We start from the raw sequence: 14,178 nt of genomic DNA, 5'->3' as shown, positions 1-14,178 counted from the left end.
ACAATTTTTCCTACATTTTAAGGTATAACTTGTTTCTGTAAGTTAAACTATATGAACGTTAGAGGAAGTTGTTTGACAATTTAGTTGAATATTCATAAAAATCAAGAAGGAGCAAACATTTTAATGTATTTCAAACTGTCATAATTCAAAATTGGCTGAATATTTGAAAAAACGGAATCATTTGGGAATAGCTGAATGTCTTGTGAACATTTTAAAGGTTGAATGGTGTCTCTAGCTGAAAGTATGCTGAAGTAGTTACGTTTGAAAGAGGAGGAAGCTTTTTAATGATTTGAAAGGATTTACCATTACTTTTAATGGGAGAATAATTTGCACAAAAACCTTAATGTCTTAAAAAGTATAAAAGTGAGAAATACCAAAAGTCATAGCCAACATCTCCTGAAGGAGCTGAACGTTTTGATACAAAAATTGTAGGAATCGGTGAAAGTATGCAGAACTAGTTAAAGGCCAAAAAACGGCGGAAGAACTAAGAAGTTGAAAAACAATAGTGAGAATGCTGAACAGCATTCTCACAACTAGAGAGGGTACAATTTCTGGGGAAATTGTAGGGTGTGCTTGCTTGCGTCGGTTGCACAGGGGTCCGTTTTTGAATGACATTTTTACAACTGATATTTCTGTATATTTTATATAAAAATGCATACTTATTATTTATAAAGATGACATAGATTTAAAAGCATTTTTTTTTTGCTGCTCATTTACAACTGAAAATACGAGTGAAGTGTAGAATGAAATAGATGTCTTCTCATTTCCCCTGCAAGAGGCAGCCTCATCGTTGAAACAAAATGAATAAATTGGGCAGACCGGTGTAAAAATTGACCTAATCTCTATGACTTAAACGTCATTTTAAGTTTTTCCCTTCTCATGATATTTTCAGGCATTTAGCCTACTCATTGCATTCATTCATTAATAAAGAACCCCCTTTGAAGATTATTCTACAACGTTGCCCGGCAGTAGAAGATGGAATCGCGATTCAAACAGTACCATCTGCTAACTGAAAATATGCCCCCCAAAACGTAAATAAGCTTGACATTTATTTAGTGGAAAATCGCTCATTCATAAAAAGCTCACTGGTAGCGATCATTGTCAGTAACAACGCAAAATGCGATATAGCCCTGTGTGGAGAAGCTGCCCCGGTAAATTGTACTACTACGGCACAGTACTAGACTACTGCTGTGTTCGTCTTGGTAGCGATTGCGTTGGTTGAATTGGATTTAACGTTCCGTTGTGCGGTTTAAGCTGAAATTAATTATTTTCATGAACAGATTGACAACGTTTAGGCTGTGGCAATGAAGTTCAGGTTAGTAGTTAGATAGACTTTTGATTTAAGTAAGGGGAGTGCCGAACATGTTCTGTCGCCGTTTGACTTCCTAAACAGCTGTGTAGTGTAGATGTTTTTGTAGTGTGTCTCACGTAAGCTACAGCGTTGCAGTGAGCTACACTGGTTTGAAACCACAGGTAATGGTAATTTCACCAACAAATCGTTTACTAATGTCAGAATAAATCCTACAACGAAAATGTATATGTGAGGAATGTTTATTTTAACGATTGAAAACAGATAACGCTACATCATAGACCACTGTAGTATGTGTTGCCCGGGCAACACAGGCTAATGTCATGATGCTAATACTTCAGTGAAATAGTAGACTACTGTTTCCGAAAGTAGATGTACTTCCTTAATAATATCAGCTTATACTGTACATTACACATGACAATTGTGTGTCATATCACAAAGTAAAATGAGTAAATAGTTATCACCCTGGCCTCTTTGCTTGTGGCGTTTCTGCAGCTGCCTTGCAGTAAAGCTATAGTTAGCCTAGCTATCCCCCAAGTTAACAGATGCGAAACGAATGTTCTGCCAAAGGTAGTCACGCGTGTTTTCGTGACGTTAGTGACGTAGTGACGTTAGTAACGTCAGTGACTGTGGCTAGCAAATTAGCCACCGTTAGCTTCACTTTTCGCCACAAAAACTTAACTTCAGCCTAAACCATGCAACAGAACGTAAATTCCAATAGAAGCAACTCAATCGCTACCAAGACGAAACTTTTGACACCTACTTTGTCTATGTAGGCCAAATATTGACTGAGTTTTAGGGGGGCAAAAAGAATAATAATAATAATAATAATATTATATGTGAGAGAACAAAGGTTGTGCCCTTGCCGAAGGCAAAGCACACCCAATAATATATATGTGAGAGAACAAAGGTTGTGCCATTGCCGAAGGCAAAGCACACCCAAATATCAAATGTGACATCTTACCTCTTTCTCTAACACCTTGTTGTGAAAGAATAATGATATTCTCTGAATGTCCTCTGATTTGAGCCATTGTCTGAAACACACAAGTGTTAAGACACAGCGTTATTAAACACTTCAACACAGCTTCGCCTCCAGTAATGAAACCTCCAACTTTAACTCACTTACTTTTGGGAATTAATTCCATCAAAAGTTCGAATCATCCTCTCATTGAATTCTTCTTCAAATCTCTTCTTTTGAGATTTGGTTCTTAATAGGAGAACAATAATAAGAACATTCTGTAATTATTGACACATTGTAAAAACTGAAGTACCTGAATGAATTACCCGTAAATCCATTTAGAGTGAGTACCACAAATCCTTAGGACAGTGACCCATTTTTGGGTTATTTAAACCAGCTTTGTTGTTGTGACTTTGATGTCTGGTTATAAATTGGTCTTGTCAAACACAGCGAGCTTCAAAGAATTAATATTAAAATTAAGCACATAAAGACATGAGTACAAAACTTCTTGGGGTAATAGGATGTGTTTTGTGTTTAATCCGGTATGGATTAGCCTGTTTTCAGAGATTTAAAACACTGTACAAAGATTGAAGTCAAAACATGGTAACTTGAACACTGGGGAAGCTCTGACAACAGTAATGTGTTAAAAACTATTATGTTGGAAATTGTTATATACAATATTTTTGTATATAACAAAAACGTAACACGTTTAATTTCAATACATGTAAATGCCTGTAAACCGTTCTCATAGTAACCGTAACCCAATCCATGTATCCAAACACCCACAGATATATACATGGCTCTTACCTCTCAGATCTCCTCTGGAAATGGTACTGGCCCATGGGCACATCCTGGTGCCAAGAGAATGCACAGAAGAGTTTTAAGCATGTGTAGTTTTATTTTTGAATTGTTTTCAAAACTTTTGGGAAGCATTTTCCTGCTTTATTGGACAGTTTTAACTGAAGTGTGACAGGAGAGAGAGAGAGACATGCAGCAAAGGGCCCAGGCAGGATTTGAACCCATGTATCGTTTTTTTCTTGCACAGCGACTGTGACACATTTTAGTTGTCACAGTCGAACAACTAATTAAGTAATTTACTTACTTACTTTACATGTTACACTTAACATGACACAACATAAGTAAACATATCATGTTTCGTTAGTTTAACACAAAATAGCACAATGAAGTACTTGACACGCCACTTACAGCCGTGTTGATCTTGCCATTGTCGTTGGTCATGCTGTCGCGGTGGTGCAGGTTAGCGAAGGGCTTGGCAGCGCCCCAGGACTCCAGGTAGCGCGTCATCCGTACCGACGCCCTCATCTTGGGGGCGTGGCGCGGCCGGTACTGGTGCAGGGGGCTACGGCGCTCCACCTGATCATTCACACAGGAAGAGGATCCACACTTTCTGTCACTTCCACGTTAAGTTGTGCGTGTCGCAGTTTAATTCTAATAATTGTAGTACTAACTTTAATTTGTTATGGTATTCATTATGTTAGAAGACTTGTTGAAAACCTCCAGAACCCTGGCTTGGAGGGGGTTGACTACCTTGGGGTTGATGACCAGGTGGGTGATGACCCTGTGCTCCTTGAGGTAGGGGTCTCTCTCCTGCCCCTCGCCGTCCTCCACCAGGTACGCCCCCTTGAGGTGCTCCAGCGTCACCGAGGTGATGTGGACTCGCCTGCCAGGCAGCAGAACAGTCCTTACTCTGCTACTGAGATAGCATGCATAAGGCTCGCCTGCCAGACAGCAGAACAGTCCTTACTCTGCTACTGAGATAGCATGCATAAGGCTCGCCTGCCAGACAGCAGAACAGTCCTTACTCTGCTACTGAGATAGCATGCATAAGGAAGGCTCGCCTGCCAGACAGCAGAACAGTCCTTACTCTGCTACTGAGATAGCATGCATAAGGCTCGCCTGCCAGACAGCAGAACAGTCCTTACTCTGCTACTGAGATAGCATGCATAAGGCTCGCCTGCCAGACAGCAGAACAGTCCTTACTCTGCTACTGAGATAGCATGCATAAGGCTCGCCTGCCAGACAGCAGAACAGTCCTTACTCTGCTACTGAGATAGCATGCATAAGGCTCGCCTGCCAGACAGCAGAACAGTCCTTACTCTGCTACTGAGATAGCATGCATAAGGCTCGCCTGCCAGACAGCAGAACAGTCCTTACTCTGCTACTGAGATAGCATGCATAAGGAAGGCTCGCCTGCCAGACAGCAGAACAGTCCTTACTCTGCTACTGAGATAGCATGCATAAGGCTCGCCTGCCAGACAGCAGAACAGTCCTTACTCTGCTACTGAGAAAGCATGCATAAGGAAGGCTCGCCTGCCAGACAGCAGAACAGTCCTTACTCTGCTACTGAGATAGCATGCATAAGGAAGGCTCGCCTGCCAGACAGCAGAACAGTCCTTACTCTGCTACTGAGAAAGCATGCATAAGGAAGGCTCGCCTGCCAGACAGCAGAACAGTCCTTACTCTGCTACTGAGATAGCATGCATAAGGCTCGCCTGCCAGACAGCAGAACAGTCCTTACTCTGCTACTGAGATAGCATGCATAAGGAAGGCTCGCCTGCCAGACAGCAGAACAGTCCTTACTCTGCTACTGAGATAGCATGCATAAGGAAGGCTCGCCTGCCAGCCAGGTGTACAAGATTAGATTTGATCAACTTTGTTATCTGTTTCTGGAAATTTGTCTTTGGCCTCCCCCGGGTTCCATGGAGTTTAGATTAAAAAAGCAAAAAAAATATCAAAACGCAGAACACAGGACACACACTCACAACACAGGACACACAGTCACAACACAGGACACACACTCACAACACAGGACACACAGTCACAACACAGGACACACACTCACAACACAGGACACACACTCACAACACAGGACACACTCTCACAACACAGGACACACACTCACACAACACAGGACACACACTCACAACACAGGACACACACACAACACAGGACACACACTCACAACACAGGACACACTCTCACAACACAGGACACACACTCACAGGACACACACTCACAACACAGGACACACACTCACAGGACACACACTCACAACACAGGACACACACTAACAACACAGGACACACTCTCACAACACAGGACACACACTCACAACACAGGACACACACGCACAACACAGGACACACACTCACAACACAGGACACACACACACAACACAGGACACACTCTCACAACACAGGACACACTCTCACAACACAGGACACACACTCACAACACAGGACACACACTCACAACACAGGACACACACTCACAACACAGGACACACTCTCACAACACAGGACACACTCTCACAACACAGGACACACACTCACAACACAGGACACACACTCACAACACAGGACACACACTCACAACACAGGACACACTCTCACAACACAGGACACACACGCACAACACAGGACACACACAACACAGGACACACACTCACAACACAGGACACACACGCACAACACAGGACACACACGCACAACACAGGACACACTCTCACAACACAGGACACACACTCACAACACAGGACACACACTCACAACACAGGACACACTCTCACAAAACAGGACACACACTCACAACACAGGACACACTCTCACAACACAGGACACACACTCACAACACAGGACACACTCTCACAACACAGGACACACACGCACAACACAGGACACACACTCACAACACAGGACACACTCTCACAACACAGGACACACACTCACAACACAGGACACACTCTCACAACACAGGACACACACTCACAGGACACACACTCACAACACAGGACACACGCACAACAGACACATTATGAACACAATAATACAATATGAGCTTCAAATAAACTAGTTATTAAATTCGGAGAGAGAAACATAGAAGACAAATATTGAGACTTCTATCTCCTTTGAATTGTGTTTATTGTACCCAAAACTTTTAGTTAATTAAAATGTAAAACTGTGAACAAATCTTGTTGTTGTTGTTGTTGTGAGTCACAGGAGCCCACAGGATGAACATAACATGCACTCCACATCAACAACTATTGTAGTGACCATTACGTTGTCCTTATTTTGTGCAACAAAGTCAGGTTTTGTAGGGAACCAAGTATCTCAAGATAAATTCCTAATGAGGGGCTATGCAGTGTTACTATAGAGATGAAGTATAAACAACATTTAATTCACTTCCATTTAGCTTTGCTTACCCTGGAACTCCCCCAGCCTCCATATGATTGGCCAAGGTGACATCATGTGACCAGACATCGTATTGCCATTTCTGGAGGCCAATGACGCCACACAGGACGTTCCCAGAATGCACTCCGACACGCATGTTGATGTCCACTCCTGTAGCATCTCGCACTTTTCTATGATAAACCAAAGATGTTACACATGCTCAGTGATAAACCAAACATGTTACACATGCTCAGTGATAAACCAAACATGTTACACATGCTCAGTGATAAACCAAACATATTACACATGTTCAGTGATAAACCAAACATGTTACACATGCTCAGTGATAAACCAAACATGTTACACATGCTCAGTGATAAACCAAACATGTTACACATGTTCAGTGATAAACCAAACATGTTACACATGCTCAGTGATAAACCAAACATGTTACACATGCTCAGTGATAAACCGAACATGTTACACATGCTCAGTGATAAACCAAACATGTTACACATGTTCAGTGATAAACCAAACATGTTACACATGCTCAGTGATAAACCAAAGATGTTACACATGTTCAGTGTTAAACCAAACATGTTACACATGCTCAGTGATAAACCAAACATGTTACACATGCTCAGTGTGCAATAATCTTAATACTGATTCCCATTTTTTCGGATTTCCATTCCACAAGCCATGAATCATGTACAATAATCATGCCGATACAATCTGACAATCTATGTCTAGGTTCGATTAGTTACCAAAAAAAACTAAAACAACAAGATGATTCCTAGATGCAGTGACTTTGGGCTTGGAACAATAATTTGACTGTTTCTTCTCTTGTTGTTAGTGCTCATTTAGACTCAGGTCAGTTACCTGAAACATCAGCTTCTTTTCATCTTGTCAATGTACACATACAGTAATAATGCCATCATATCAGGCTTATAGTACCATCACATCAGGCTTATTACTGGCCCCAGAGAGCAGAAAACACAGGGATAATGGTGTGTACTTACTTTATAGCTTCACACATGTCAAGGCCCATTTTCACACAGTTCTTGGCATGGTTTGGAAGCGACTCTGGCAGGCCAGACACACAGTAATAGCAGTCTCCCAGAATTTTTATCCTCATGCATTCGTTTTCCTTTGGAAATACAGAGTTATAAAACTTGAAAACAGTCAGATTCAATCATTTATTCTATCAAAATGTCAAATAACGTAGTAAACATTGATTTAAAGTGATATTGGATGTGCACAATGCTAAATCATGATGATCCATTACTGTGTCTGCCTGCTCATGCATGTGGATGTGCTGGCAAAGTTTTACTGAGACTGTGAGGAGGTGTTTACCTTGGCAATTTGATCAAATTTGCCGAAAAGTTCATTAAGCATGTGGACCAACTCTCCGGGAGAACAGTCGCTAGCCAAACGAGTGAAGCCTACTATATCAGCATACAATATACTAGGACATAGAAACACAGAGAAAGATGACTAGAAATGATAGTAGAGAATGGTTGACAATGGTTTTGTCCACTTTTACAGGATTACAGAAACACTACAGTTACATTTCCGTTCGGCACAGACCTGACGTTGATGTGCCGTTGGACATACAAGTTGTGAAAGTTGTTAGCATTCTCCACTTGGCCAAAGTTTGGGCCTTGCAACCTCTGTATGATCTCAGCCTTCATCACTCGAGCGATGTGAGCCGGTAACAAGGACAACAGGAGGCGTTCCTACAACAGGACAGAACAGGACCACATAAATCATACCTTTTATAGTTTAAATAAAGCCGATGGTCAAATAGCAATGGTCAGTTAGTAACTGACTGTCCATCCTTGGGCCACAAGGGCTTTTCTCAGGGGTCCAGACAATGTGATTTACTGAGATCAAATACTCAAATATCTCAAATCAAAGACCAGACTGGCTGTTAGCTCCCGCTGCACTGCATCAAGACCAGTCTGGCTGTTGGCTCCCTCTGCACTGCATCAAGACCAGACTGGCTGTTAGCTCCCTCTGCACTGCATCAAGACCAGTCTGGCTGTTGGCTCCCTCTGCACTGCATCAAGACCAGACTGGCTGTTAGCTCCCTCTGCACTGCATCAAGACCAGTCTGGCTGTTGGCTCCCTCTGCACTGCATCAAGACCAGACTGGCTGTTAGCTCCCTCTGCACTGCATCAAGACCAGTCTGGCTGTTGGCTCCCTCTGCACTGCATCAAGACCAGACTGGCTGTTAGCTCCCTCTGCACTGCATCAAGACCAGTCTGGCTGTTGGCTCCCTCTGCACTGCATCAAGACCAGACTGGCTGTTAGCTCCCTCTGCACTGCATCAAGACCAGTCTGGCTGTTGGCTCCCTCTGCACTGCATCAAGACCAGTCTGGCTGTTAGCTCCCTCTGCACTGCAGCAAGACTGCTTGGACAGCTTGGACAGAGCAACCCAGATGATAATACAAATGAAACAGCTGTACTTGTTTTGTGTTACTTTTGTAAAGAGCCGTCATTTTCAAATCACCATATTATTATTGGGTGTGTTTGCCTTTGGCAGGGCACAATGTATATTCTCTCATATATCTTATTATTCATTATAATTTTCCCACCCTTAAAATAAGATCAATTTTTGCACTTCATAGATTAAGTTGGTGTCAAAATGTTCGTCTTGGTCCCGATTGCATTGCTTGTATCTCCGCGAACGTTCCGTTTGACGGTTTAGCCATAATTTAAGTTTTTGGTGGTGAAAAGTGAAGCTAACAGTAGCTAACTAGCTAGCCACAGTCAGAAACGTCAGGACGTCACACGTCACAAACCCCCGCGCGATTACATAGCGAACATCAGTTTAGTCAATGTTAAAGATCCTGTAAAGCAAATTCAATGATTTGCTTCTCAGTACATTATATACGTGTGAAATGAGTTCCTGAAAGCATGTGCAAAGCGCTAAAACTTGGTCGCACTGAAATGTGGAGTTAAACCGTAGAACAGTTTCTCTTCCGTTTTCAGATCAGGTTTTAATGGGCGGAGCCAAAAAATTGACATATCTACATCATTATAGATGGGTCATTTTGACCCATGTATGTCAGATCACTGAATGGCTCCTCCTGCTGTACCCCCCCCCCCCCCCCCAGTCTCAAGCAGAGAAGAGTGTTGATTTTATCAGGATTTCAAAGCCTAACTAGAGAGGGTACAATTTCTAGGGAAATTGTAGGGTGTGCTTGCTTGCGTCGGTTGAACAGGGGTCCGTTTTTGAATGACATTTTTACAACTGATATTTCTGTATATTTTATATAAAAATGCATACCTATTATTTATAAAGATTACATAGATTTAAAAGCTTTTTTTTTTTGCTGCTCATTTACAACTGAAAATACGAGTGAAGTGTAGAATGAAGATGTCTTCTCATTTCCCCTGCAAGGGGCAGCCTCATCGTTGAATCAAAACGAATAAATTTGGCAGACCGGTGTAAAAATTGACTTAATCTGTATGACTTAAACGTCCTTTTAAGTTTTTCCCTTCTCGTGATATTTTCAGGCATGTAGCCTACTCATTGCATTCATTCATTAATAAAGAACCCCCTTTGAAGATTATTCTATGACGTTACCGGCAGTAGAAGATGGAATCGCGATTCAAACAGTACCATCTGCTAACTGAAAATATGCTCCCCAAAACGTAAATAAGCTTGACATTTATTTAGTGGAAAATCGCTCATTCATAAAAAGCTCACTGGTAGCGATCATTGTCAGTAACAACGCAAAATGCGATATAGCCCTGTGTGGAGAAGCTGCCCCGGTAAATTGTACTACTACGGTACAGTACTAGTAGACTACTGCTGTGTTCGTCTTGGTAGCGATTGCGTTGGTTGAATTGGATTTAACGTTCCGTTGTACGGTTTAGGCTGAAATTAATAATTTTCATGAACAGATTGACAACGTTTAGGCTGTGGCAATGAAGTTCAGGTTAGAAGTTAGATAGACTTTTGATTTAAGTAAGGGGAGTGCCGATCATGTTTTGTCGCCTTTTGACTTCCTCCTAAACAGCTGTGTAGATGTTTTTGTAGTGTCTCGCGTAGGCTACAGCGTTGCACTGAGCTCCACTGGTTTGAAACCACAGGTAATGATAATTTCACCCACAAATCGTTAACTTGTAATCTAATGTCATAATAAATCCTACAACGAAAATGTATTTGTGAGGAATGTTTATTTTAACGATTGAAAACAGATGCATCATAGACCACTGTAGTATATATAACAATATAAGCTGGGCTTATAGTTAACGAGCTGCTAAACTAATGTTCTGCTAGAGGTAGTCACGTGAGTTTTTGTGACGTAAGTACTTAGGAATGCTTGGCTGGACCTGATGTTAGTTTCCTCCAGGATCACAATTACTCGTATTGAGAGACTTGTTGCTCTTGTTGGTTAGTTGTAACGGTTTCAAATTCTTGTACTCGCTGTGAAATATTTTTTACTGTTGATTGTTTTTTCTACAGGTACACTCTTGCACTCTTGTGGGGAGTTTCATGTTGTTCAATTGTAACTTGTTTAACTACATGCTCTTATGGTTCTTCCCTTTGGCACTTATTTGCTTTTCACAATGTGTGCTTCATGTTTTGGCTGCTCGCAATGTTTTGTGGCTATCTCGTTGTTATGATCAGTCACCTATGCTCTTTTGTAAAGCTCTCTCTTGGAAGTCGCTTTGGATAAAAGCGTCTGCTAAATGCAAATGTAAATGTAAGTAGCGTCATTGACTGTGGCTAGCAAGTTAGCCACCGTTAGCTTCACTTTTCGCCACAAAAACGTAATTTCTACTTAAACCGTGCAACGGAACGTAAATCCCAATAGAAGCAACTCAATCGCTACCAAGACGAAAATTTTGACACCTAGGTTGTCTATGTAGGCCAAATATTTACTGAGTTTTAGGGGGGCAAAAAGAATAATAACTAGAGAGGGTACAATTTCTGGGGAAATTGTAGGGTGTGCTTGCTTGCGTCGGTTGCACAGGGGTCCTTTTTTTAATGACATTTTTACAACTGATATTTCTGTATATTTTACATTAAAAATGCATACTTATTATTTATAAAGATTACATAGATTTAAAAGCATTTTTTTTTGCTGCTCATTTACAACTCAAAATACGACTGAAGTGTAGAATGAAATAGATGTCTTCTCATTTCCCCTGCAAGAGGCAGCCTCATCGTTGAATCAAAACGAATACATTTGGCAGACCGGTGTAAAAATGTACCTAATCTCTATGACTTAAACGTCCTTTTAAGTTTTTCCCTTCTCGTGATATTTTCATGCATTTAGCCTACTCATTGCATTCATTCATTAATAAAGAACCCCCTTTGAAGATTATTCTACGACGTTACCGGCAGTAGAAGATGGAATCGCAATTCAAACAGTACCATCTGCTAACTGAAAATATGCCCCCCAAAACGTAAATAAGCTTGACATTTATTTAGTGGAAAATCGCTCATTCATAAAAAGCTCGCTGGTAGCGATCATTGTCAGTAACAACGCAAAAAGCGATATAGCCCTGTGTGGAGAAGCTGCCCCGGTAAATTGTACTACTACGGTACAGTACTAGTAGACTACTGCTGTGTTCGTCTTGGTAGCGATTGCGTTGGTTGAATTGAATTTAACGTTCCGTTGTACGGTTTAGGCTGAAATGAATTATTTTCATGAACAGATTGACAAAGTTTAGGCTGTGGCAATGAAGTTCAGGTTAGTACAGTAGTCAGATAGACTTTTGATTTAAGTAAGGGGAGTGCCGAACATGTTCTGTCGCCGTTTGACTTCCTAAACAGCTGTGTAGATGTTTTTGTAGTGTGTCTCGCGTAGGCTACAGCGTTGCAGTGAGCAACACTGGTTTGAAACCACAGGTAATGATAATTTCACCAAGAAATCGTTTACTTTTAATGTAATGTCATAATAAATCCTACAACGAAAATGTATTTGTGAGGAATTTTTATTTTAACAATTGAAAACAGATGCATCATAGACCACTGTAGTATGTGTTGCCCGGGCAACAGAGGCTAATGTCATGCTAATGCTTCAGTGAAATAGTAGACTACCGTTTCCGAAAGTAGATGTGGGCCTACTTCCTTAATAATATCAACTAATATTGTACATTACATTTCACAATTGTGTTCCACATCACAAAGTAAAATGAGTAAATAGTTATCACCCTGGCCTCTTTGCTTGTGGCGTTTCTGCAGCTGCCTTGCAGTAAAGCTATAGTTAGCCTAGCTATTCCCCAAGTTAACAGATGCGAAACGAATGTTCTGCTACAGGTAGTCACGTGTGCTTTCGTGACGTTAGTGACGTAGTGACGTTAGTAACGTCAGTGACTGTGGCTAGCAAATTAGCCACCGTTAGCTTCACTTTTCACCACAAAAACTTAACTTGAGCCTAAACCATGCAACGGAACGTAAATCCCAATAGAAGCAACTCAATCGCTACCAAGACAAAACTTTTGACACCTAGGTTGTCTATGTAGGCCAAATATTGACTGAGTTTTAGGGGGGCAAAAAGAATAATAATAATAATAACTAGAGAGGGTACAATTTCTGGGGAAATTGTAGGGTGTGCTTGCTTGCGTCGGTTGCACAGGGGTCCGTTTTTGAATGACATTTTTACAACTGATATATCTGTATATTTTATATTAAAATGCATACTTATTATTTATAAACATTACATAGATTTAAAAGCATTTTTTTTGTGCTGCTCATTTACAACTGAAAATACGAGTGAAGTGTAGAATTAAATATGATGTCTTCTCATTTCCCCTGCAAGAGGTAGCCTCATAGCTGAATCAAAACGAATAAATTTGGCAGACCGGTGTAAAAATGGACCTAATCTCTATGACTTAAATGTCCTTTTAAGTTTTCCCTTCTCGTGATATTTTCAGGCATTTAGCCTACTCATATTGCATTCATTCATTAATAAAGAACCCCCTTTGAAGATTATTCTACGACGTTACCGGCAGTAGAAGATGGAATCGCGATTCAAACAGTACCATCTGCTAATTGAAAATATGCCCCCAAAAACGTAAATAAGCTTGACATTTATTTAGTGGAAAATCGCTCATTCATAAAAAGCTCACTGGTAGCGATCATTGTCAGTAACAACGCAAAATGCGATATAGCCCTGTGTGGAGAAGCTGCCCCGGTAAATTCTACTACTACAGTACAGTACTAGACTACTGCTGTGTTCGTCTTGGTAGCGATTGTGTTGGTTGAATTGGATTTAGCGTTCCGTTGTACGGTTTAGGCTGAAATTAATTATTTTCATGAACAGATTGACAAAGTTTAGGCTGTGGCAATGAAGTTCAGGTTAGTAGTTAGACTTTTGATTTAAGTAAGGGGAGTGCCGAACATGTTGTGTAGATGTTTTTGTAGTGTCTCGCGTAGGCTACAGTGTTGCAGTGAGCTACCCTGGTTTGAAACCACAGGTAATGATAATTTCCCCCACAAATCGTTTACTTGTAATGTAATGTCATAATAAATCCTACAACGAAAATGTATTTGTGAGGAATGTTTATTTTAAAGATTGAAAACAGATGCATCATAGACCACTGTAGTATGTGTTGCCCGGGCAACAGAGGCTAATGTCATGATGCTAATGCTTCAGTGAAATAGTAGACTACCGTTTCCAAAAGTAGATGTGGGCCCCTTCCTTAATAATATCAGCTAATATTGTACATTACATTTCATAATTGTGTTTCACATCA

At 41.0% G+C, this 14,178-nt stretch overlaps 1 protein-coding gene across 2 annotated transcripts in view; it reads right to left on the bottom strand.

The window, feature by feature from the left end:
- adcy2a (adenylate cyclase 2a) overlaps nucleotides 1–14,178 on the bottom strand; it is a 42,817-nt gene that overhangs the window by 13,763 nt on the left and 14,876 nt on the right. For both annotated transcript variants that reach the window (XM_062466484.1, XM_062466485.1), the window contains exons 5-13: nucleotides 8,045–8,193; nucleotides 7,811–7,922; nucleotides 7,477–7,604; nucleotides 6,490–6,648; nucleotides 3,816–3,948; nucleotides 3,474–3,641; nucleotides 3,075–3,118; nucleotides 2,436–2,516; nucleotides 2,274–2,343 (exon numbers count right to left, since the gene is read on the bottom strand). In XM_062466484.1, coding sequence (XP_062322468.1) covers nucleotides 2,274–2,343; nucleotides 2,436–2,516; nucleotides 3,075–3,118; nucleotides 3,474–3,641; nucleotides 3,816–3,948; nucleotides 6,490–6,648; nucleotides 7,477–7,604; nucleotides 7,811–7,922; nucleotides 8,045–8,193 — 1,044 coding nt within the window. The remainder of the gene's footprint in view (nucleotides 1–2,273; nucleotides 2,344–2,435; nucleotides 2,517–3,074; nucleotides 3,119–3,473; nucleotides 3,642–3,815; nucleotides 3,949–6,489; nucleotides 6,649–7,476; nucleotides 7,605–7,810; nucleotides 7,923–8,044; nucleotides 8,194–14,178) is intronic.

Source organism: Osmerus eperlanus, chromosome 7 (genome assembly GCF_963692335.1).
Source record: "Osmerus eperlanus chromosome 7, fOsmEpe2.1, whole genome shotgun sequence".
Classification (NCBI taxonomy): Eukaryota; Metazoa; Chordata; class Actinopteri; order Osmeriformes; family Osmeridae; genus Osmerus; species Osmerus eperlanus.
The sequence above is the reverse complement of the archived record's forward strand: the minus strand, read 5'-3'. Positions and strand labels throughout refer to the sequence as shown.